At 43.5% G+C, this 24,577-nt stretch overlaps 3 protein-coding genes across 5 annotated transcripts; 2 read left to right on the forward strand and 1 right to left on the reverse strand.

Annotated features, from left to right (window-relative positions):
- On the forward strand, positions 1-8,656 carry cul3b (cullin 3b). Of its 2 annotated transcripts, none has more exons than XM_037268577.1 (16): positions 1-269; positions 2,268-2,465; positions 2,938-3,051; positions 3,160-3,320; positions 3,427-3,541; positions 3,758-3,986; positions 4,469-4,614; positions 5,093-5,269; positions 5,337-5,507; positions 5,697-5,804; positions 5,943-6,067; positions 6,279-6,375; positions 6,668-6,817; positions 6,962-7,148; positions 7,295-7,440; positions 7,518-8,656. In XM_037268577.1, the coding sequence occupies exons 1-16, from the start codon at positions 207-209 to the stop codon at positions 7,647-7,649; spliced, it is 2,319 nt and encodes a 772-aa protein (XP_037124472.1). In that variant the 5' UTR covers positions 1-206; the 3' UTR covers positions 7,650-8,656. The 2 variants fall into 2 exon arrangements, with proteins under 2 accessions (XP_037124472.1, XP_037124473.1); XM_037268578.1 differs by having other exon boundaries at positions 6,683-6,817.
- Positions 8,100-24,510, reverse strand: mmp28 (matrix metallopeptidase 28). Of its 2 annotated transcripts, XM_037268580.1 has the most exons (11): positions 24,260-24,510; positions 23,118-23,194; positions 22,499-22,698; positions 19,436-19,657; positions 18,947-19,192; positions 17,689-17,841; positions 16,634-16,801; positions 16,371-16,551; positions 13,429-13,435; positions 11,476-11,486; positions 8,100-8,111 (listed from the first exon to the last, which is right to left on the reverse strand). In XM_037268580.1, coding segments are annotated over exons 1-11 (1,374 nt in total). In that variant the 5' UTR covers positions 24,368-24,510; the 3' UTR covers positions 8,100-8,110. The 2 variants fall into 2 exon arrangements, with proteins under 2 accessions (XP_037124475.1, XP_037124474.1); XM_037268579.1 differs by lacking the exons at positions 8,100-8,111; positions 11,476-11,486; positions 13,429-13,435 and having other exon boundaries at positions 16,034-16,551; positions 24,260-24,509.
- LOC119132986 (protein FAM124B) lies at positions 9,386-13,356 on the forward strand. The gene is made up of 8 exons (XM_037268581.1): positions 9,386-9,738; positions 10,097-10,128; positions 10,378-10,587; positions 11,171-11,566; positions 11,647-11,843; positions 12,043-12,208; positions 12,277-12,770; positions 12,892-13,356. Exons 1-7 carry the CDS (start codon positions 9,668-9,670, stop codon positions 12,753-12,755), a joined length of 1,551 nt encoding a protein of 516 aa, XP_037124476.1. The 5' UTR covers positions 9,386-9,667; the 3' UTR covers positions 12,756-12,770; positions 12,892-13,356.
- Positions 24,511-24,577: the final 67 nt, after the last annotated feature.

The raw sequence follows: 24,577 nt of genomic DNA on the forward strand, positions 1-24,577 counted from the left end.
CTGCGCAATGAGACTTGTAGCTCGTCCGCCATTGCTGAGCCAAGTACTACTAGTGAATTTGGCTGTCAACAATAAACTTACTGCGCCGGGACGCAGAGCTCCGAGGTCGAGTGAAAGCTAGTCGGCGGCTCCGGTAACCAGTAGTCGCCCCGTCCCTCCCTGGAGAACTTTTTAATGTGAATACAGAGCCCACGGACGAGGCAACCATGTCCAATCTCAGCAAAGGCAGTACCAAGAAGGACACCAAAATGAGGATACGGGCCTTTCCTGTAAGTGGATGCCGGAGACGATGCCATGCCCGTCCGCCTGGGGTTGACTCGATTGCCGTGGTTTGAGGCTGCTGGCTGCTAGCTAAGAAGCTAACCAGCTGAGCTGGAGATGACTAGAAGTAAACAGCGGCACCGTCAAATGTCGTCTCTCGCCACACACATATTGTAGCTCGTTTGCTGACATGTGTGGATTGTTATATTGGGGCCCCTTTAATCAAAGCGTTTCATGTCTGTTATTTTGTCTATTAGCTTAAAAAGCTCTCTAATGTTAGCTCGCCGCTCGGATGGGTCGTTGACGCTAACGCTAGCTTGACTCGTGATACTTGTTGTTTTGGTTATATTTTGGCTTTGACAATAAAATGCCCAACGTCGATACAACTTTATTTGAGCGTTTATTATAACTGACATATGTGCGCTATCATGTCAGGTTGCACATCAGCGACGTACATGAATAAACAGGCGTCACAACATTTAGATCGATGCTAACAATGATTTGAGCAGTTAGCATCGTTTTGGGCTTGTAAAATCTGTAATGGACACAAGATACTAACTCAGTAGATCGATATTTTCGAATTGCAGTGGTGTTGGAGGAATCTTAACCGTCCACCTGACACTCCCTTTGTCTGCAAGTCATCGGAGTATTCGGCTGACCTCATTTAACATAAAGTAGAAATTCATTCGTGGAACTCGCTGAGGGAGCTTGTATATCATCCAAATGGATTTCTGGCTGCTGTTAGTGTTCTATTGATGGCTCGAACTGCGTGACCGTGGCCTCACACTAACTGTCGTTAACTTGATCTGGGTGAACCTGTTGATAAGGCCCAGTGGTATCGTGTATGTATGGGCTTGTTTCTTGGCAAGCTACAGTAAAGGTGTGAATGCCCCCCCCTCCTCTTCAAAAAAAGGAAATCGCAGTTGGATTTATCATTCAGGCATTCAGCTCACATTCGAAATCGTTTTGTGATTAATCTTCACAATCGGTAAAATGGTGGCGTATGTGGTCAACACAGTTGTCCAAAGGTTAGGGTTGGAATTTAGTCTCTGGCCTTCAGATGTAAATTTTGCCCTGGTCTCCATGTTCTTGTGCTATTTTGCACTTCCTCCCACGTTCTAAAAACATGCATCATAGGTTAATTGGAGACCCACAATGTATTCCTTAATTGTCAGTGTGTATGGTTTGGTTTATATGTGCTCTGCAATTGACTGGCAACTGGTCCATGATGTACGCCAAAATCAGCTGGGATAGGCTCCAGCTCACTCGTGACCCAGGTGAGGATAGGCGTCAAAGAAAATGGATGGTTGGACAAATGTTTTCGGCAACAACAGGCAACTGTCTGTTTATTAGTGAACGTTGTTTACTGTTAGTTTAATTAAGATGAGTTAATTGTGTACAAAGGAGTTGTATGAATATAATATACATATATAATTGTATAAATACAAGACTGGGGGTGGGGCCAACTACTCCCTTTGAACATGTAAAGAATATTAGATCTATAATGGATGATTTTTTTTCACCCTTTGCATGATTTTAAACATTTTATGTTAGGTTTGTATGTTCAATAAACCAACCAATACCAAATGTTTGGACAACATTAGTAAGAACAATCTGAGAATGAATTAAGGTGAGTTAAGTCAGACGATTGAATGCAAAAGCTCCCTTATCATGTATGTTAGGTAATTAAACACTAAATCAAGGGTCACCATTGTGGTGCCTGCGGGCACCAGGTTGCTCACGACCACCACATGAATAGCCTTTGGGGCTATTGTAAAAATAGCTCTCATGGTGATTTTCTATGAACGCTCTAGAAATTATCATTTAAAAACGCTTACACTAGCAGAGATTTATGGGAAAAAGTTGCGACATTAACCTGATCCATGTTTGAACATAAATATCGCTAATTATGACAAAACATACAAATTATTATTAAAGGTACTTTGATTCACTTCTAAATGTTGGCATAAAAGTACGAAAACATTGACATATATATTACCTTGCAGATGACCATGGATGAGAAGTATGTGAACAATATATGGGACCTCCTGAAGAATGCCATTCAGGAGATTCAGAGGAAGAACAACAGTGGTTTGAGCTTTGAGGAGCTGTACAGAAACGCTTACACCATGGTGCTCCACAAACATGGAGAGAAGCTTTACACCGGCCTGCGGGAGGTTGTCACAGAACATCTGATCAACAAAGTAAGATACACATGGTTGTCACTTTTTCCACACAGTAGGTCCGCACATTTTCATGACAGACTTTTTCCATTTATTACGAAAACTATATTCCTCTTGACTGCCTAATCAGATCTTCTTGTGCGGATGTGAAAATGGGTTGTGTAGTTTGATCTCAGGAAACTGAAGGAGCACCTGTGATTATTCATCAACACTCCAGTAGGAAAGAAATAGCAGAGGTCAGCGTGACCTTAAAATCTGCTGTGACGTTTGAATTTTTTTTTCTTTTTTTTTTTTTCTTTTCTGCTGAGTCACACTGCAGGGACTCCTATCACACTGCTGAATGTCTGCTAGTGCAGTTGTAAGATATAGCAAAGTGTCATCTCTTTTAAGGAAGACATTGCTATGTTCTCTTCAAATGTGGTCACAACCACTTCATAGCATGCGCAAACATCCCCATTTTAATTTCCTTTTTTTTGTGTTTTCCTCCTCAAAGGTACGAGAAGATGTTCTCAATTCTCTGAACAATAACTTCCTCCAAACCCTAAATCAGGCTTGGAATGATCACCAAACTGCAATGGTGATGATCCGGGACATCCTAATGTACATGGTCAGTTGGTGATGTTTTTTTGAGCCTCATCGACCGAGCACCTGGAAACTGCCCGCCACTGAGTTTGCACATGAAAAACACACTTCTTTGTTTTCTACTTCTTCACAGGACCGAGTATATGTGCAGCAGAATAATGTAGAGAATGTCTACAATTTGGGTCTCATCATATTTAGAGATCAGGTTGTCCGCTACGGCTGTATCAGAGACCACCTTCGACAAACCCTACTGGACATGATCGCACGTGAAAGGAAGGGGGAGGTGGTGGACAGGTAGAATCATTTTGTGCAATTACGTCTCTTATCTTTGAGTGAACAGAACTGATGTGGCGCTAATGGCAATGGATCTAATGGTTGCTCCGCTTCTGATCTCCATTAGGGGCGCCATCAGAAATGCCTGCCAAATGTTGATGATCCTTGGTCTTGAAGGCAGATCAGTTTATGAAGAGGACTTTGAAGCACCTTTCTTGGAAATGTCGGCAGAGTTTTTCCAGGTCTGTCAAATCAATACAATGGTCTACCGTGCTGTGCTGTTCACTCGATATCATACCTCTCCAAATATTTGTTTTGGGGCTATTTCTATAATGTCATAAAATCACACTATTTTTTATTGAACACAATCATTTAACAGAAATATTGGAGTGAATAGGTGAAAGAAAAAAGGGAAAAAATATGAGGAACACTAACGTTGCATTTCATGTTTCTCTCAGATGGAGAGCCAGAAGTTCCTTGCAGAAAACAGTGCAAGTGTGTACATAAAGAAGGTGGAGGCCAGGATTAACGAGGAGATTGAGCGGGTGATGCACTGCCTCGATAAATCCACAGAGGAGCCCATTGTCAAGGTAGTGGAGCGGGAGCTCATATCCAAGCACATGAAGACAATTGTGGAGATGGAGAACTCTGGTTTGGTCCACATGCTCAAGAATGGCAAGACTGACGGTAAGTGAACTGTTTCAGCTGCTAGCAACAGCCAAAAAAGTCTCCAAATGCTCAATTGTGGAGTGTTTAAGTGTCATTTTTAGTCAAAGGAGAATTAAACGAGGGCAGCCTCCATAGTTTTACTAAGGAAAGAAAGTCAAGAAAACAGTGGGAGGATGTGGTTGGAAGAGTCCGCCTGCTCAACGACCCACGGCTATGATCTCATGAGAGTGCTCAGTGATGTGTCAGGCTCAAACCAAATGCAGCGCCTACTGGATTTCCTCACAAGAAGCCCATGAGTGAGGAGAAGAGGCAGGGAAAAAAATGGCGCTCTTTACATCAGACGTACATAGTCCTATAATCTGACTGATCGGAGAGCAAACAATGAGTTTTAGCTTCACTATATTCTGAATTTTCACAAATTAGCAACCTTTTTTTCTGTTAAAAGTGCTTGTCAGCTGCTACAATTTCCTTTCTAATGTATGTGGTCCGTCAATCCCCAGATCTGGCATGTATGTACAAGCTGTTCAGTCGAGTGCCAAACGGACTGAAGACCATGTGCGAGTGCATGAGCTCGTACCTTCGGGAGCAAGGCAAGGCTCTCGTGTCCGAGGAGGGAGAAGGGAAGAACCCTGTGGACTACATCCAGGTACACCTTAGCAACACACTGCCACTCAAACTTGCCGGCATTTACATATCCCAGCCAATAAAACGGAAGCCGCGGTTTTTAATTATATCTAATACTAGCGTAAATGCGATTTTAATGAAGCATGGGTGTTCAGTAGGTTTGAGTGCGTTTATGACCTGAGTCAGAGAGTCTGAGTCGCTCTCATATTGTGGTTATAAACAAAAGAAGTCAAGTCAACGTTAAGACATGTGTTTTGTTCAATCTTAAATACTGCGTGCCAATCCATTCCAGGATCTTAAGTCTTCTCTAAACCTCAAAACAGAATCCAACTGGGATCCAACGGCCCCGAATTATGTGGCCTCTAAACAATTTGGTGTCTAACTCCCACGTTGCGTCGTTTAAATGAGCTTGGGTATTTTGGGTATGGTGTTTTCTAGCAGTATGTGAGGTTACCGTCTCTTTGATTGTATGCCCTCTCGCTTCTCTCTCCTTCCCACAGGGCTTACTGGACCTGAAGCTGCGTTTTGACCGCTTCCTCCAGGAATCTTTCAGTAACGACCGTCTCTTCAAACAAACGATCGCTGGCGACTTTGAGTACTTCCTCAACCTCAACTCGCGCTCGCCTGAGTACCTCTCACTGTTCATCGACGACAAACTGAAAAAAGGAGTAAAAGGGGTGAGCGCGATTGTCGCCTCGTTGTTCACAAGAGTCGTCGCGCTCATTTTGTTTTGCTTTTCTCCAGCTGACCGAGCAGGAGGTGGAGTCCATACTGGACAAGGCCATGGTGCTGTTCCGCTTCATGCAGGAGAAGGATGTGTTTGAGCGCTACTACAAGCAACATCTGGCCCGCAGGCTGCTCACCAACAAGAGCGTGTCGGATGACTCGGAGAAGAACATGATCTCCAAACTCAAGGTGTGTGACATATACCAGCATGGATGTAAGATTTGACTTTGGACATCTGTTAATTTTTTCCCCCTCTATATTGCAAATACAACAGAATAATTTAGGGAACAAAATGCATACGCAATACTCAGCCAATTGCATTTCATAAAGTATTATGTACCATTTCCAAGCCTAATCCTTTTGGTCATTCTTTCTCAGACTGAGTGTGGCTGTCAGTTCACATCTAAACTGGAAGGCATGTTCCGAGATATGAGCATCTCCAACACCACCATGGACGAATTTAGACAACATCTGCAGACCACCGGGGTGAGCAGACCCATAGCGCCACAATTCAACCTCTCGGCAATACATTATAACCTAGCGCTTTATGTAAAGGCATAAAGTCATATTAAATGCAATTGCCTTTAGCGGCAAGTGAATCGTCCACCTGTGTTTGAACCCCAGGTGTCTCTCGGAGGGGTCGATCTCACTGTGAGGGTGTTGACAACAGGCTACTGGCCGACACAGTCGGCAACACCCAAATGCAATATCCCCCCTTCACCTCGACATGCTTTTGAAGTCTTCAGAAGGTCAGTCCGTGGAACGGGTCATTTTCTCTGCCTTTTTCTCCCCATTTTGTTAACATTTAAGCATTGTTTAAATGTAATGATTGAAATCATCCAACACGAGATGGCTGGAATTGGATCAGATTGTACAACCGGTGGAGTTTGATCAAGGAGATAAACCAAGCCACCGTGGCTGCTCTGACATTTACCTCATGTGACTTCATTCTGCATGCAGGTTTTATCTTGGGAAGCACAGCGGCAGACAACTCACACTGCAGCACCACATGGGCTCTGCGGATCTAAACGCCACCTTCTATGGGCCCATTAAAAAGGTATGTGTAAAACACAGTCAAAGAGTTTCAAGGACCATCAACGTTGCTTGATTTCTACATTTTTCTTGACTTTTCTCACGCTCTGTTCCTGGTCGCACAGTTGATGGATTATATGCAACTAATTTGTATGTCATGCATCGTAGAGGCAGCCTCACATGCATGTTCTCCTTCCAATGATACTGTACAGCTAGCTGAGTAAAATTCAACCTCTAATGTTAACTAATTTTAAAATAGGGAAAAAAATGTTGTAAGAGACCAAATGGATAGCTGCTGTGTTTTAAAGTGATAACAGAATTTGTGTCAACAGGAGGATGGGTCAGAGGTCGGCGTTGGGGGAGCCCAAGTAACTGGTTCCAACACCAGGAAGCATATCTTGCAGGTGTCCACCTTCCAGATGACCATCCTTATGCTGTTCAACAACAGAGAGAAATCCACCTTTGAGGTCATCAATTGTCCTTCCGGTTTTTTTCCCCCCTCGTTTACACAAGTTTAAGAACATAGATGTGTTGTGTTTTTATGGCTGATTCTGGACTTTGCATATGGACTCTAATGTGTGCGACCATCTGTTGGTCTCTCAACCGTGTAGGAGATCCAGCAGGAGACAGATATTCCAGAGAGGGAGCTGGTGCGGGCGCTGCAGTCGCTGGCCTGTGGAAAGCCCACTCAGAGAGTACTCACCAAGGAGCCCAAGTCCAAGGAGATTGAGAATGGTCACGTGTTTACAGTCAATGACCAGTTTACCTCCAAACTGCACCGGGTCAAAATCCAGACAGGTACACCTCTCTGTTAAGTAAATAAGAGCTGTGCTATTCAGGAGCACAGATTTTTCTTGATGCATCAAGTCAATTCAAAGCTAGTGAAATACTTTTCAACGTCATCCTTGAGTACTAACCCTACACTTGTCATGTCTGCCCCCTAGTGGCTGCTAAACAAGGGGAGTCCGACCCAGAGAGAAAAGAGACCCGACAGAAGGTGGACGATGACAGGAAGCATGAGATTGAAGCTGCTATTGTTCGCATCATGAAGTCGAGGAAGAAAATGCAGCACAATGTCCTAGTAGCAGAGGTGAGTTAGCGTTAGCCTCCTCAAGAGAAAAAGCACCTTTGAGCTTCTACTCACTGTTTATTGTGTTTACTCCTCAGGTCACACAGCAGTTGCGAGCACGATTCCTCCCCAGTCCCGTAGTCATCAAGAAGCGTATTGAAGGACTCATTGAGAGGGAATATTTGGCACGAACGCCGGAGGACCGCAAAGTGTACACCTATGTAGCGTAAACCACGTGAATTCAGTGCACCATAGAGACGGGAGAAACAGCGAGCCTTGTTTTTGTGGACTGCTATGCGTTTGAGTGAACTTGGAAGTGCTCTCATCGTTGATTCTGGGATACACTGGGAAGTTTAACTTTTCTTCCATAAAAAATGTTAGGAGAAAAAAAAATATCATGCAAACGATGGGGAAGTTTTCTAGCAATATTAGATTTCTTCTGCTAACAAAAACGGCCGCAAGTTCTGGTTTTGTACAAAAGTATGTTTCTTGTGGCCTTTGGAGAGAATTTTGAAAGCCTTTTTGTTCAAAAGGTTGGAGGAGGAGTGTTGCTCGGTGGTTACTAAGCAGACATGTTGTGGCTACACAGAGACTTCAGAAAACGTTTGCATTCACGCCCCTGTTTAATTGTTGATGTCTGTGTTATGTTTGTGTTTTGTGGCACAACAATGGCTGTACAGACACTCTTTCCCCTCTCGTAGGAGTGGAGCAAAGAGGGCAAAGTGTTTACTGGCTTACAGCGAATGGCAGTCAAATTCACTTTGAGTACTTGAGAAAACTTGACAAGTGCTTAATTTATTTTGCAAATCGGTTTGTTTTTGAGATTGTTCAATGCCTGAAAGTAGTTCATTGCTCCTCTTATGCTGTTAAACGCCAATGTCACATACAATATTTTTCAGAGGCTATACCACCACATTTTTATCACCCGGTTCCTTCATGGGTATTAGACAGTTATAAAGTCCCTTAAGATGTTTTGGTTCATCACAGCATATGACTCAGGCCTGTATGAGTGACCACAAAATGGCGCCAGCTTTCTGAATGGCTAAATCCCTGTGGTGCAGGTTTCAATAATTTCGTGTGCGTGTGTGTGTTCATCCTTGGTTGCATTTTGAATGGGTGGAACCTAATGAGCACCATGTTCTAATGTGTACAAATTGTAAAATAATTATTGTACTCACTGCAAAGGTGGATTGTACAGGGCCTTGTTTTCATCATAATAAATGTAGAATAAAACAAATGTTCTCTCTTTTGAGCTTCTTCCAACATGAAGGGCTGAGAACATGTCAAATGCCTTTGCAACCATCAATTAAATGTCCATAAAGAGAGAGCCACCCATTCATCTGACTACAATGGAGAAGCTCTGCGGGAATCTCACAAACCAAGTGCAACTCGGTAACGGTTTGTTTTCAAGTACACTAGTCACGGTTGAAATTTTTAAAAACACTGAATTAACTTGTATACAAATATTCCACTTTACCAAAGGAAGTCACAAGGTCAAGCAAATGTTGGCAAAAGTCAGTGGATGTGAAATTAAAAAGCTAAATAAAGGAAGTACAAATTCCATCTACCTTAAATTATTCCTTGATTAATGTATAGGTTCAACCTTTAATGTAGTAATTGTTTTATTAGCTTTTTATTTAGCGGCAAGACAGGAGAAAAAAATCAAATAACCAACGTTTGAAATATTTTCCATCATCCCAAACTTCTCCCACAGAGTGGTTATTGAAGTAACGAGGCTTTTTGCTTTCCAAGTGTTGATATACCTAATGTTATGGTCGATGAACGTGGTAACTAAAGTTCTCCGAAAAGCGAGCTAAAATTCGGCTGTAATGCTCTTAGCCAGGTCTTAACAATGGCTTTAGGATGAAGGCTTCCATGCACTTTTCAATCTGTACATGCCGTCTGGACTCTTTTGTCTCGTCGCGCGCCATCTGTTCGCCGTGTTAACAACGGCTTTAACACTTCAAGCCGCCTCCTTTCGCCCAGCCTCAACTATAACTCAACATGGACGATTCGTACCATTTTTCTTTTTGCGGGCGAGTCGAGTTAATAACATTACAGTGTGTTAGTTGAACGGAACGGTGTCTGGTTGCCCAGTGACGTCATCGCCCCACTTCTGCTCCCATTCTTTGGAGCAACAAGCAGCGGTCAGTCGTCGGTCGGTTCTGGAAGAAATCATCCAGGATGCGCTCTTCTTGCACCGCAGCGTGTCAGCAGTCCTCGCTGCGTGTGAATGCTGTGCTAAGACATGTTGTCAAAAGCGGTGCTGTTTAAGAGAAAGAAAGATGATAACGTGGACTCTGGAGCTGAAAGTGCCAAGTGAGTTGAAGCCGTTGCTTGTGGTTCGCTTGAAGGTAGCTTCGGGCTAGCGAAGGCTAGTCAATTTCGCTGTTTGACCGCAGCCACAATGGAAAGTAACTTTGTCGAATCGCCTTCCATTTGCTTGCAGCATTAGAAAGTTATCTTTACCCCCGTCTCCGCGTTTAAAGCGTATGTCGCCTTCTTGTGTACGCATTGTTTGCATTTAAATTCGTTGTTGTTGAAGTTTACGAGCTCCTGATAGCGAACAATGCGTTGTTGTCATGGCGACCTGACCGAAGCGGCAGGTGTCCAAAGCCACAAGATGGAGGCACATTGTTTTCAAAACTTTAAATTATGTTTTTATGTTTGATTTTAGCTCCGACTCCAGTAGGATGTCAACAACTACCGGTAAGTGTCCTTAATTGTTCCTCCAACCTGAACAGCTTAACTGGAGAGGCTAATTTTGTGTGATTATCATGAGATTTTATTTACATTTTGAAATTTTACACAAACATCAATGGCATTTATGTGATAAGCTTTTGAAATATTGTAATGCTAAAAGTAGCATTGTGATAATTATGTTTCATGTGGTAGAAAACTTTGTTTAATATTTGCATGGAGCTCCCACTGACTCATATTTGAATTTCTCTTGCTTAGCTGAGCTGATGAGCCGGCGAGCCCGCGAGCACGTCCAGCAGCGTCTCTTAGTTCTCAACCTGCATCTGCTGGCCAACCCTGGCGAGTCTCTGCTGCTGCAGCACAGCCTGGACCGTTTGCTCCGCTGGCTCTGCCCGAGCCTCCACATCTTCCACGTGTCTGAGAGGGCTTCACCCCATAGAGGCCAGGCTCGTCTCGGTCCGCAAGCTGGTAGGGGTCATGCCGAGCTTCTGTGCTTAAGTCCTCAACCCCACGTTTTGTTTGCTGTTTTGAATGAACTGTTTCACTGCATGCATTATACGGTCTAAAGGCAAATGTTCCAGACCATTTTTTTCAGACCGATGCCAGTATGAGCATTTACCGAGTATCGATACTTCAGTACTTTTTGATACATACAATTACTTTAACAAAAACTTTCTGATGCACACCTTGATTGGCTGAAGTCATACTGGTGCAGCATGCCACCAACTACTGCAGAAAAATAGTTTTTTCTTTTCGTTGTACATACAGGTAAATACACCTAAAATAATTTGTTTGATATAGAAGAACCAGTGAAGTCGTTTTTTCTTTTCTTTCATTGGTGGCAGGTACCAGCAGTTGGTATTGATAACCTCCATGAGTACCCAATTTGTTAAAATACAGCATTATCAATGATTTTGGTTTGCTTAGAAAGACGACATCTTTCAGGTTATAAAAATGGATGGAGGAATACTCGTTAGGTTACAATTAAATTACACACTTTCCGTTCACCAATCACCTCCCCATATAAATGGCTTTCTATTTTGTTTTCTAGGCTCCCCTTCTCTGGCAATCACTTTCTTTCTCCACGAGGCCTATGGAGAAGAGCGAATCCTCAAAGTTCTGGACTTTTTCCAGCGGCCACCCTGGCAGTACCACCACACTGAGACCTCTGGCAACAAACCAGCCGGGCTCCACATCTCTTCTGGCAGCTCGGCCGTCAACGCCCTGCTGCGGCCCTACCTCTTGCCCAGTCGGGACTTTTACAGCCTGGGCGCGGGGATGCCCGTGTGGGGCGTCCGCCCGGTGCACTGTGGCGGGGAGATCCTGCGTGTGACGCTCTACAGCGCCTACGATAACTACGACGACGCCGTGCGCTTCTATGAGACGGTGCTGCAGCAACAGGCCGAGGAGCAGAAGACAGGCTTCTGCTGGTTCACCCTCCACACGGGCAAGACGCCACATTCTTCATGGCTAACTTGGATTTTTGGATCCGGGTTTGTCAACGATGTGCTTTCTTGGTCCATACAGAGCCTGGCCTTAGCCTGCAGCTGGCAATCAAGCAGGTGTCAGCGGGGGTCCGCGTGGAGCCATGCAACTCTGCCGTGCTACAGTTTTGTGTGGATGAAATCGGCCAGTTGGTCCCTCTGTTGCCCAACCCGTGTACGCCGATCAGCACCTCACGCTGGCAGACTGAAGACCTGGATGGAAACAAGGTTCTCTTCCAGGTTGGTCAAGAAAAGCTCACAACTCAGTTTTGACAATCCACCGGGCCAAGAATGCGTTCCGTATGCGTTCATGTGTGTCAGTCACAAGCCCTCAAAGCTGCCGTATGTTGGATGCGTGTTTGTTAATTCTGCATGTCCGCTTACTTATCTTGCTTGAAAATCCCTCGATTGTAATCCCTCTATTGCTTTTGCACTGCAGGTGAAAACCATAACCCAAGCCAAGCCACCTTTGACCTGTGCTTTCCCCCTCACCTGTCCCGCCGTGCCTCCCCGGGCCATGCAGCTGAAGAGCGGAGGACACGGCCGAAACCTTTCACCAAGCAACAACCTCCACTCTCCGCCAGCCTGGCAAAGTCACAAACATGGTAAGAAAGCTGCAGTCACCAAGATGCATCAATGTGGCTTGTCCTGAGTGGCCGTGACTTGTGCGCAGGCCCAAAAGTCATGGGAGAGACCACTCCAGAGAAGCTTCCGGGGAGCCAAGGATCAGGTAGCCGCTGCAGCTCTCCTCCGGGCAGCTCTTGCTATTCATCCCAGCGCAGCAGCCCGGCCCTGCCCCCTTCCTCCGATTCCCCCCTGCGCCCCTCACTCACCCGTTCGCTGTCCGGTCTACTGCCGGAGGAGGACGAAGAGGAGGGGGAGACCAATGTGGACACAGGGATCGCTGTGACCGCTGACGTGACTCGCTCTTCATCGGTGGAGCATTTGAGTTCGTGTCAGGCTCGGACACCCTCAGCCAAATCGTGGAGCCCCTCTTGTGCCCCTTGTGCCGACAATGTCAGGAATTTAAGATCGCCCCGTGCGACTGGTTCCTGTTACGTCGAGGCCGGTGGCACTGCCGCAGTGGTTTTTGCCAACCAGCCGTCATCGCATGCAAATTCCGAGGATCCGGCCGTTGAGTTCTTCATCTGAAGACGCCGGTAGGTAGGGCTGCCTACCCATTGTCCAAGGAGTTCAAGGTACAAATCCCACCTCCAACTGTACATTATTAATATCCCACAAGTTTTACCGGTATGATTACATACATTCTTTTTTTTAGCAAGTCGTTGGGGACGCAATGGTTAATACAGATGACTTGGGAAGTGCCTGCTCAACTCCTGGCAGTGGCAGTTTTCAGTCCAACTTGCTCTAATGTTATTGTGCAAGTTATTGTTTGTACCCTTTTCTTGCTCAAAGTCAACTGACATCGGCTCATCGGACCCTCAGGTTGTGACCTTAATCAGAAGCACTATAGAAAATGGGTGGTCCAAGAGATTTGGGTAGCTAGATGGAACTAATGATGTGTTTGAATGTTTTATTCTGTGAATAGGAAATAATTTCTAAACTCTTTATAACAACAGACAAACAAAAACAGCACAGCAGCTGTGTCATGGAAATTAGATAAAAGTGTTTGTACAAAAATAAATTCTTGCAGTATTTGTTCTTATATGTAATAAATTGTATTGTTTATATGTTTAGATGTGTAACATACATTGTGAACAAAAAATGCACCCGATGACCAACTTTGCGGGTGTAATAGACTGTCTTTCAATATGAACTGTTAGAAATGGATGACAAGATAAAACATCCATCCATCCATCCATCTTCTTCCGCTTATCCGGGGTCGGGTTGCGGGGGCAGCAGCTTCAGGAGGGACTCCCAGACTTCTCTCTCCCCAGCCACTTCATCTAGCTCATCCCGGGGGATCCCAAGGCATTCCCAGGCCAGCTGAGAGACATAGACAAATAAAATATATTTTTATTTATTTCATAGGTCTACCACAAATTAATTTTTGTGACTATTGATGTCAAGTATTGTTTGCTAACTTGTGCTTGTACATTAATCATTGTTTTCAAAGTGCTGCTTCTTAACCTTCAAAACTAGACCTTATTGTTGTAGTACTCTTCACAGTTATGTTTGCTAAGTTGTGTCAAATTGTACACCAACAGACTAGTATTATACATGTCCATCAAATAAAGTCTTTCAAATATTAATGTGTGACATGGTTGGAGCAACTCGTGTTCATTGAAGTGCAAGGTCTACACCATCGTTCAAACATATGTTTAACGAGGGTAACTTGGAAAACATATTGGAACGCGGCCCCAAGGACTAGAGCTTGACACCTGTGACCTTTGACCATGATATTTCCCTAATAAAGTGGCCTGTTGTTAGGTACACTTGAAAATGGCGGTGTACCTAATGGAGTGTCCGTGTGATTCCCTCGTTAAGTGCACCTGCGTGAAAAGTTTTAGCTCCTGCAGAACGTGAAAGGAGCTAAAACATTTCACGCAGGTGTGCTTAACGAGGGTAACCTGGAAAACATATTGGAACGCGGCCCAGAGGACTAGAGCTTGACACCTGTGACCTTTGACCATGATATTTCCCTAATAAAGTGGCCTGTTCTTAGGTACACTTGAAAATGGCGGTGTACCTAATGGAGTGTCCGTGTGATTCCCTCGTTAAGTGCACCTGCGTGAAAAGTTTTAGCTCCTGCGGAACGTGAAAGGAGCTAAAACTTTTCACGCAGGTGTGTTTAACGAGGGTAACCTGGAAAACATATTGGAACGCGGCCTAGAGGACTAGAGCTTGACACCTGTGACCTTTGACCATGATATTTCCCTAATAAAGTGGCCTGTTATTAGGTACACTTGAAAATGGCGGTGTACCTAATGGAGTGTCCGTGTGATACCCTCGTTAAGTGCACCTGCGTGAAAAGTTTTAGCTCCTGCAGAAGGTGAAAGTAGCTAAAACTTTTCACGCAGGTGTGTTTAACGAGGGTAACTTGGGAAACATATTGGAACGCGGCCCAGAGGACTAGAGCTTGACACCTGTGACCTTTGACCATGATATTTCCCTAATAAAGTGGCCTGTTATTAGGTACACTTGAAAATGGCGGTGTACCTAATGGAGTGTCCGTGTGATACCGTCGTTAAGTGCACCTGCGTGAAAAGTTTTAGCTCCTGCAGAAGGTGAAAGTAGCTAAAACTTTTCACGCAGGTGTGTTTAACGAGGGTAACTTGGAAAACATATTGGAACGCGGCCCAGAGGACTAGAGCTTGACACCTGTGACCTTTGACCATGATATTTCCCTAATAAAGTGGCCTGTTATTAGGTACACTTGAAAATGGCGGTGTACCTAATGGAGTGTCTGTGTGATTCCCTCGTTAAGTGCACCTGCGTGAAAAGTTTTAGCTCCTGCAGAAGGTGAAAGTAGCTAAAACTTTTCACGCAGGTGTGTTTAACGAGGGTAACTTGGAAAACATATTGGAACGCGGCCCAGTGGACTAGAGCTTGACACCTGTGACCTTTGACCATGATATTTCCCTAATAAAGTGGCCTGTTGTTAGGTACACTTGAAAATGGCGGTGTACCTAATGGAGTGTCCGTGTGATTCCCTCGTTAAGTGCACCTGCGTGAAAAGTTTTAGCTCCTGCGGAACGTGAAAGGAGCTAAAACTTTTCACGCAGGTGTGTTTAACGAGGGTAACCTGGAAAACATATTGGAACGCGGCCCCTCGAGGACCGGAGGTCGACACCCCTGGTTTAAGTGAAATGTGCCACACCCGCCCTCACCCCCACTTTCTGATTGGCTGTTTGATCTGTGACGTCACTTGGGCACTCCATTAGGTACACCGCCATTTTCAAGTGTACCTAATAACAGGCCAGTACATTAGGGAAAAATCATGGCCAAAGCTTAATTGAAAGTGAAAAGTGCCACACCCGCCCTCACCCCCACTTTCTGATTGGCTGTTTGATCTGTGACGTCACACAGACACTCCTTTAGGTACGCCGCCATTTTCAGGTGTACCTAATAACAGGCCACTTCATTAGGGAAAAATCATGGCCAAAGCTGAACTGAAAGTGCCACACCCGCCCTCACCCCCACCTCCTGATTGGCTGGTTGATCTGTGACGTCACACGGACACTCCATTAGGTACACCACCATTTTCAGGTGTACCCAATAACTTTATGCATTTTTTGTACGCGTCAAGAATGTGTATTTGAATACTTGCTCTTTATTTCGGGGGACACCAACACAAATTACACAACGTAAAACACATACTTATTGTCATATAAAGCAGTTAACCAAATGTCAGATTTTTGTTTTCATGCCCAAAAAAATAAAAACAAGGAATAAAACACCAGACAAGTTTTAACAGGTTTTAATGTTTATTAAAATAATATGAATAATAATAATAAGTAAATTTCGTTTGAACGAATCTTTTGAGTGAACTGATTAAAGAATCAGTTCACTTAAAAGAACTGGAATGCACATCACTACTTCAAATGTCCCAGAAAACAAGATAAAGCACTTAGTAACGCTCCCTCTACTGGTCAAAGAATTTCATTGCTCTGAGTAGCTTCACTACAACCAGTCCAACTCAGCTCTTTGGCCCACTGGCCCACTCTGGTGACTCGCACTTTTACTGGGTCAAACCTCCAGAAGTGTCGCTCCCTGAAAAGGTAGAGGCGCCCATCTGGACGGCTCAACGCCCCGTTGGTACCCTGCGGCACACCAGTCCAGTCTTTTAGCTTGCGAGGATAGTACAGCTCTGGGCTCAGGGTTTGCAGGTTAAGAACAAAATAGCGGGAGCCCTTAAGGAGTACCATATGACCCAGAGGGGCATAGAAAAAGGTGCAATCCAAGTGGCGAGGTAGGCCCAAATCAGTGCTTTGCCGGGGGAAGCCTGTGTCAAGTACTTGGCCCGTGTAGCGCCACACACGCCTCCCTGACAAAAAGACAACAATTACTGCTTTCAAGCAGACCTACACAACAATGCATCAACATTATTCCAAAAATGAAGCAAGTACCTTTAAAGAAGTACCACTTCGTGTCCAGAGGTGAGAAGGTGGCCGCTTCGATGGCCGATGGGAGTTCAGCCCAACGCTGACGGAGAGGCAGCGGGCCGCTCACGCGCCCCTCTGCTGACACGCTCCAGTACGCGCTGCCTCGGAACACCATCACTGTCCCGTTTGGGTCTGGTTTCAACACAATAACATTATTGAGGAAATTGACTGGGATAGACAGCAGCATTCGGTGACCCTACAAAATAAACTCATGCAAAATACTCATTTCAAAAACTGATTTTTAAAAAAAAATAAAAATTTAAGTGACCGTGAAAAATAAGGCTTTAATTTTAATAAGGACCATATATACTAAGAGCTTTTTTATTTGTAAAAAAACATTGATCATCTATGGTATGACTTGAAGAATGACCATAAGGCTTTTATTTTGTAAAAAAAAAAAAAAAAAAAGTGACAATGTAAGACTTTTGTTTTTAAATGACCACGTATAGCGCGTAGATATTCTCCAGATGATGTATAGCTTTTATTTTATTTTTTGGCTAATTCAATACTACAGTACGTATGATTCAAAATTGTCATTATATAGTTTTCCCAGCAGAGGGCGCAGTAGCACTACTACCAACCACCAACGTTAATAAATACAGAAAGCAATGACTTGCCAATTCGTTTTAACCTACATTTAAATGCACTACAAGGACAAAATAGTTCATGTTCAAAAGGAGTGCTGTTTCTTTTTTTTTTATTCACTTTTTTTTTTTTTTAATGCATGCACAATGCTTAAAAGACAGCTGAGTCAGACAGGCCATGGGTGTTACATTACCTTTCCTTGGATAAGCATTTGGGACATTGTTGAAGGTGGAATTATTCCCTGTTCTTGCTAAATACCTTGTCTCTGTAGTGTATTCAATTGAATATAGATTGAAACAGATTCTCATTTTTTTTAAACATCCCAACTGGGGTTGGTAGATACTGCTACACTGCTAAAAATTCAAACAGGACCATATAAGGCAATATACTTTGTGAGTGATGATAGTTCCATCTCATTCCTAGTCATAACTCACCCACAGTAATGGCATCAAACACACCAGACCGGCAGTAGTGAGGCGGACCGCTGCCCTCATCAGCCTTGTGGACATCCATGAACTCCCACTCCTGCAGGGCAGCGTGCAGAACCTCACCTGGGAGACGCACCAGCCGATCACCCGGCGGCTTACCTGAAACATGCATCAAAGAATGCATCAAACTTTTGAAAATTGCCAAGGATCCTGAAAAGGGCTTAGAGTAGGGGTTGTAACTTTACTGTGATGTTGCCCAACAAAGCTGAAATAAAAAAGTGCAAACATAACATTGTCTTATAAGGACTGTACGCTTCCATTTTTTTTTTTTTTTTTTTTACTGTGTGCAATGTGGAGGTCAGCAACACCAGACACACAGGTGTATTGTCATCGCCTCACATCTTTGTTTAGTTACTATTCAAGCGCACATACACAGCTGGAAGCAGCTTTGACATGTCCACAGCTGTGTTTCTTGTCTTTGTCAGTTTACATTTGAAGTGGAAGCAGCTGCAATGTGCACACGTGACACTGCACAAAAAAGAGAACGAAAATCAACACGGTGGATTTCGTGAAGAAAATAAAAGCCATCAGCTGGATTGCACCTGAACACAAACACTTGGAAGAACTGTTTAGCTACTTCAAGAAAAGAGGAGAGATGTCTTGGCTTGTTTTAAAACATTGGGAAGAAAACAACAATTTCACCTCACCAGAAAGTTGTTTTGTGTGTCTGTCTGTGTTTCTGAATTAACAAACAAGAATGAACGCGTTTCAAACATCATAATAGCTTCAGGGCAGTATGTCGTAAAATTACGATTTGAACTGTGCACTAAATGTCAGGTGGCGTGCTCACTAGCATTTTAGGAGGCAGACAACAGAATGTCCAATCGCCTATTGTTTTATATTGTAATTTGGAAATTAATAGTGCTTATTTATGACTATATTATACTATGGAGGACCAGAACTGCCAGAAGGAAAAATAAATAAAAAGGAAAGTAAAGACAAATTTTTTTTTTTTTTAAATATTGAAAAATAAATAAAATGGCGTATATGCCATTTACATTTTGTAATTTCATTTACATTTTGTAATTCAATTTACGAGAGTACAAACAAATATATAAAATCTATACATTAAAAATTTTAAATAAAAAATAAAGTCCACCTTTTGCCAACTGTTACCTGAGCAAAATGGTCACAAACGGTATTCTGTATCATGGACTAATGATAATCTGGTCTCAAGTGTCAAATGTTTAGTTGAACATCTCACCGTACAGCTGCTGCACAGCCAGGATGTCGTCCCAGCTCATGACCAGATTGCGACCCAGCTTCTTATAGTACGGCGACATAAGGGCGTGACGCACGGGCGAGTGCTCCAGACCCAGAGTGTGTCCGATCTCGTGGGCCATCACCATGAACAGATTATGACCCTTGTGTCCATTTAGGGTCCACCTCTCGGCTTTGTCAAAGTGGGCCTCCCCTCGGCGGGGCAGGAAGGCGTGAGCCAGGGTTCCTCCTGAAAGGCAACGATGTCACACAAGGTCACATTTTCTCCCTCTCATTCCACTTCACTGGAACATATTGTTTCTAAGCCTACACTATATGTAAAGTACCTTGAGATAACATTTGTTGTGAACACAACTAAAACAAACGATACTGTACAAAATCAAAATGGAGAAGACTGTAAATTCCATCCATTGCGGAGGTTCTAATATCTACCCTTGGCAATTATGAGGAGGAAATTCACTTTGTCCCAGACCTGGCCCGTCAAAGGCATTGCCGGTCCCGTCGTTGTGCTCGCCCTCGTAAAAGGCCAACCGGATGTCTGCGGGCCCTTGGGGGGCCTCCTGGAACGCCAGGCCTGACACATTGCTCCACAGCTGGAAAGCGGCGTTCACTGCCAGTCGCACTGAGCCCAGAGACAGGTGCCTTGGCCAGTTTACAATCTGGTAGGTCAGGTGATGCTTGTACCACTTATCGGCTACACAATCGAAAACAAATGAGACATGCAAGTTCAATATGAAATATTATCTGTAAAAGCAGACTAAATGTCTTAATCACAGCTCACACATCCTCTAAGTGCATGCGGTCATAAACATACGAAATAGAGGTGGCGGAAACGTGGGACATTCAGATGCTCTTTCATTTACACAAGCAATCCTGCAGTGTACACAACACGGCAATCTGCAACCGGAGCAAACATACAAATGCAGCCAGGCATGTCGTACACATCCCGCAGTACGCAGACAAAGCGGCTACATGACAGGAAACAATCTTTAGATTTACATGTTGCTAGCGGTGGGCAAGGAATTGTTTAAGAAAGTATGACTTCAAGATTTGAGTATCTCAACTCAAGGTTGATTTGTCCACTGTACATTATGTGGCTCTGCACCAGAGCAGGTTCTGGCAGTTGTCAAGTTGCATGACGTAACAGTCCTCCTTCATGGAAGTAGAGGCTAATACATTATTATGATGACCTCTTACTGAAAAGCTTCAAGTACATGATCAAAATGTGCAACTTTATCTCCATTATAACTCCGCATTGTTTTAAATTGTCATTGATTTTCAATGAAGGTTTACGCTTTTAAGTGAGATTTATGTATCTGGTGTTGGGCCACTAGACAAACACATTTGTTTGTAATTTAAAAAAAAAAATCACATTAGGGTCGCAACCAATTGCTGAATGACATAAAAAAAAAGTGACATTACACAGTTGCCTAAAGAACACAGAACAAAAAAAAAAACAAGCTGCCAAAAGGCGAGGGTGGGGGGTGATAAGTAGATGTATGATTTGAGTCCAGGCGCCTTCTCTCTCGCCCACCGCGAGGTCCCCGTGGACAGCTGTGAAGCCAGGAAGTCGGATACACACGACATTCCTCCACTTCCCTTATGGAAGCAATTGCAATGAATCGCTGACATTAAGAAGTGACCCCGATGATCAGATAACAGGAGTTATTGTTTGGGTACGATCTGACGGCTGACGTGTGAACTTAACTGACTTAACTTTGTGGAAAGTGGAGGAGAAAGAGGACTGAGAAAATTTTAAATTAAATTAAACTTACTAAATATTGGTATGTTTAATTCCCTAATTTCCTCATGTGTGTTCAATCGCTTTTATGTATTTTGATTTGTTTGTAAAGCACTTTGTACTGGACTACTTGAAAGGTGCTATATAAATATATTCTCATTATTAGGGCCCAAGCAGCGATCGCTTCAAGGTTCCCATATACACTTATCACTTTCGTAGCACTTATCTAAGACGTGGGTGGGTGGAATGTTAGCTCTGTAAATATTAGTGGGAATCCAAATCCAAATCCAGCGCAGCACACAAGTCAAGGTTTGTTTTGCTACTTGCTCAGAGGCGGTGGCAGCATTCACACAGAGAGAAATCAGTGCAAGTGAAAGCATGTTGTGTTCCTGAGGAGCGCTAGTTTTAGTATACTACACTAATTAATACTAGTTATGCACTATTATGTGCATTCCGGGAAATGTTTTAAATCAATTTCAATCAATCTTTTAATCAATTTAAATTTAATTTTGATTCTATGTAATCCACACAACTGATTTTTATGGCTACAGGTCAACATAATTGGACTTATAATTACAGCTTTGTAATATTAGTCATACCATTTCAGCTCTGTAGTGGACTACTTGAAATTATTTAAATTAAGTTTTGAGACTTAAATGGAGTCCCCCTTGGTTATACTAGCGACTGCTCACTTGAAACAAAATACATCCACATCCAGCATTGTATAAAAGACTCAAAGAACCGATTGCTTGCATACATGGAGGCTGTGATGCAACCACGGCCACGGAGACAGTTGAGCAAAACATTGTTGAATGTGTTTGCCAGATGGAACATGTCAGGTACCAACATGAAGAGGCAACGAGCTGCACATCAGCCATCAATGCATTCCCCAAACATTAGCCAACTCTTTATGTGCCACTGGGGAATGTGACGACTTCACACATCACAAGGCTGCAGCAACAAACCGCTGGTTTCCAAGGCAACCATACTCAAGGGCACTCCCAGAGGAGATGTGAGGAAAGGCAAGAGGGGCATAAACACTCCAACCCATTCTCAGGAGATATTATTAGGATGATGTCCAAAAAAGTGTATTAATTAATTTTTTTAATACCATGAAAAACCTTTTGACCAAAATTTTATAGCAATTTTCACCTTGCTAAAATAATAGCCTGAATCTTTTTTTTGGTTTGTTTGTTTTTGTTTGTTTTTTTAGAAAACACGAAAAATTAACCAAATACTGATAACACTATATTTGATATATTTAATTTAATTGCAGGTGTAGAATTAATTTTTTTCTTTAGGGCGGGTCCAAATATGACTTCTATCATTTTTAATAAAGAGGGTGGCGATATATCTGAATTAATCAATTTAAAAGTCAAACTTCACAGAGTATTATTTGAAATGACCATTTCTGTCCATGTGAATGGCTGTTTGTCTTGATGTTCTAATTTTTGGGCAGGAAATGTGCATGTGCAAACTTTTAGGAGAGCAGGCAAGTGCAACCATCACTAATGTTATTTAAAGTACACTAAGCAAGCAGCAGAGGACATTATTTAAAAACATCTGCAAGAAATTTCCCGTTTCAGGGTCGTTACAAACTGCCATTAAACACGCGGCAGTGTTTAGTCATGTTGAATTGCACTGACCTTCCCGGCCGTAAATTCTTTTTACATGCTGGACACTCAAAGCAGAACATTAGGATATTTCCCTGAAGGCCCAGCACACAAGCGTACAACATGCACACACACATGACCAGGACAAAACCGCCCCCATCTTTGACAATAAACACACAACCTTTTAGTGCGAAGCGCTTCCTACGGCGCCACGGTGGTCCTGCTGCAGAACTCCTTGCAGTGAAGATGACGTTTACCCTCTGGGCCCACACCTGTTGGCTGCCCTTATCCGACACGCCGCAGCGAGGCTCGGCCATCTGCCTGAGGGTGGCGCTGTCTAATTCACCTGTCACGGGTAGGCGAGACAACCGCTGGAACTCCCTGAGAAGAGAGCACATGTTTGCATAATGCAGAATTAGTTACACGTTGAACTTTCTTCAAAAAATATTTTAATAACAAGAATTGCCCTGCAGCCAAACAACTGCATAGTTTTATTTAACCGAGGCCAAGTCTAAGCCTACCTGTGAGCATGTTCAATCTTTTTCCATTACTGTGTAATGACAAGCAAGCGAGCAGCCCAGAAGGCGAGGTTCCTGAAATTCTTGGATGGTTCAAGAAGGGTTCAGGAGAGGTTTGTAGTTTGGATATGAGTGAGCGGAGGGTTTTACAGAGCTTGGGGGCCTTTTACCATGTCGAGCCTCCACCCACTGATTAGCACAGGGTACAATTTGGCTCTCATCGCCACAAATAAATCTGTCACATTACATCATGATTGTGTGGCTATGAGGGAAGGAACTTACCGGATCGCTGCCTGCATCTCAACAGCATTGTGAATGAAGTTGTCATCATGAAGGTAGCCATATTTTTCTAGAAATACCTGCAATTGATATCACAAAACAAAAAGTCATTATATTGTTTATTTCGAAACCTTTAGTTTTAAATTACACCATTTCCCCCCAAATGATCCCACGAGTAAATAAAGTAAGAATTGCATTCCCCAATGAAGATGGAATCTGTTTTATGGTGTGTAACCAGACCACCCATCAGAATTGTATTGAATGAATCACATATGAAAGCACGCAAACACAATATAAGGTGGAACTTGGTACATGGTAAGAGACAGTGATGCATTGGGTTTGTTAATCACGGTGCTTGCTCAGACACTAACACAGGCTTGATGATTACAGATGTGGTTGAAAGAATGTGTGCAATATAAGTGTCCCTTTGTCTGTCTACACGCAAAGAATGATGCCAGAGGGTATTGTTTAATGGCGGGGAGAAGTAAGCATGCAGGAGCAGTGGTAAAACCAAAACACAGAGATGAGGCTCGAAAAGCAAAACAGAGTCAAAGTCTCCACACCCTCATTCAAAAGTTATTGTGAGACCATAATAAATAATTTCACAACTTTGGCCATGAATGTGACCAATAAAATACATTAATTTATTTTGGAGGCCTTCACCATTTTATTTGCTTTCTACCAGGGGTCTTGAATGTTTTGTGCAAAAACCGTCTGCTATTTAAAACTGCAGATTAACAAACACAATACTTTACTATCTTGTGATGTGTTTTGTGTTTGCATTATTGAGCATACTTTTGGGTATTATTGTGTTATACTGGAAGATTTGGAAAAAGTTAACTACAGCCACAATCAAGGCAACAGCAAGTGCATTTCCTGTGTTGGCGTGACGGTTAGGGGTAATGAAGACCCAGGAGAGCTCCGAAATTGTAACGGGGTGGGTCACAAATACAAAATAACGTCATACTAATGTCGGCCATTCAGAAACGATGAAGGTATGCTTGACGTTAATTTCTTTACAAACTTTGTATCAATAAAATTAAGTGCTCGCTTATAAAATAAACGTGACACATTTGGTTAACAAGTTCGGAGCTAAAAAAATAAAACCAACAAGGCGTTATGAGGTAAAAACAGTGAGCGAGTACCTCCGGGTCAAGCAGCGGAGAGCCGCAGGCAGTGCGCACGCTGATCAAACAAGTCACAGCCAGGAACCAGGCGGGCTTCGCGTTGCTTCCAGCCCGGTACCGGTTCATCGTGGAGCGACCACCGTGTCGGCACACGGCGCATTACTGGAAAAGAGACGGACCCCTCATGACAGCAGCGGTTGTTAAGTTTGAACAAGCTGGACGACTGTGTTGCCCATCTACAGACTCCATCCCCGTGATAAGTGACTTGAGTAGGCGTCGAGGGGGGCGGGAGGCGGCCCCGCCCCTCTCGTTACTCGATCAGCTGAGCTTCTTTTG

The sequence above is a fragment of the Syngnathus acus genome, chromosome 13 (genome assembly GCF_901709675.1).
Source record: "Syngnathus acus chromosome 13, fSynAcu1.2, whole genome shotgun sequence".
Classification (NCBI taxonomy): Eukaryota; Metazoa; Chordata; class Actinopteri; order Syngnathiformes; family Syngnathidae; genus Syngnathus; species Syngnathus acus.

Coding starts and splice junctions, on each gene's coding strand:
- cul3b (XM_037268577.1), top strand. CDS start 207: ATGTCCAATCTCAGCAAAGGCAGTACCAAGAAGGACACCAAAATGAGG. Junction 270..2,267: donor TGAGGATACGGGCCTTTCCT/GTAAGTGGATGC, acceptor ATTACCTTGCAG/ATGACCATGGATGAGAAGTA. Junction 5,508..5,696: donor ACATGATCTCCAAACTCAAG/GTGTGTGACATA, acceptor ATTCTTTCTCAG/ACTGAGTGTGGCTGTCAGTT.
- LOC119132986 (XM_037268581.1), top strand. CDS start 9,668: ATGTTGTCAAAAGCGGTGCTGTTTAAGAGAAAGAAAGATGATAACGTG. Junction 9,739..10,096: donor TCTGGAGCTGAAAGTGCCAA/GTGAGTTGAAGC, acceptor GTTTGATTTTAG/CTCCGACTCCAGTAGGATGT. Junction 12,209..12,276: donor CTGGCAAAGTCACAAACATG/GTAAGAAAGCTG, acceptor ACTTGTGCGCAG/GCCCAAAAGTCATGGGAGAG.
- mmp28 (XM_037268579.1), bottom strand. CDS start 24,367: ATGAACCGGTACCGGGCTGGAAGCAACGCGAAGCCCGCCTGGTTCCTG. Junction 22,699..23,117: donor GAGATGCAGGCAGCGATCCG/GTAAGTTCCTTC, acceptor CTCTCTTCTCAG/GGAGTTCCAGCGGTTGTCTC. Junction 16,552..16,633: donor GAAGTGGTACTTCTTTAAAG/GTACTTGCTTCA, acceptor TCTTTTTGTCAG/GGAGGCGTGTGTGGCGCTAC.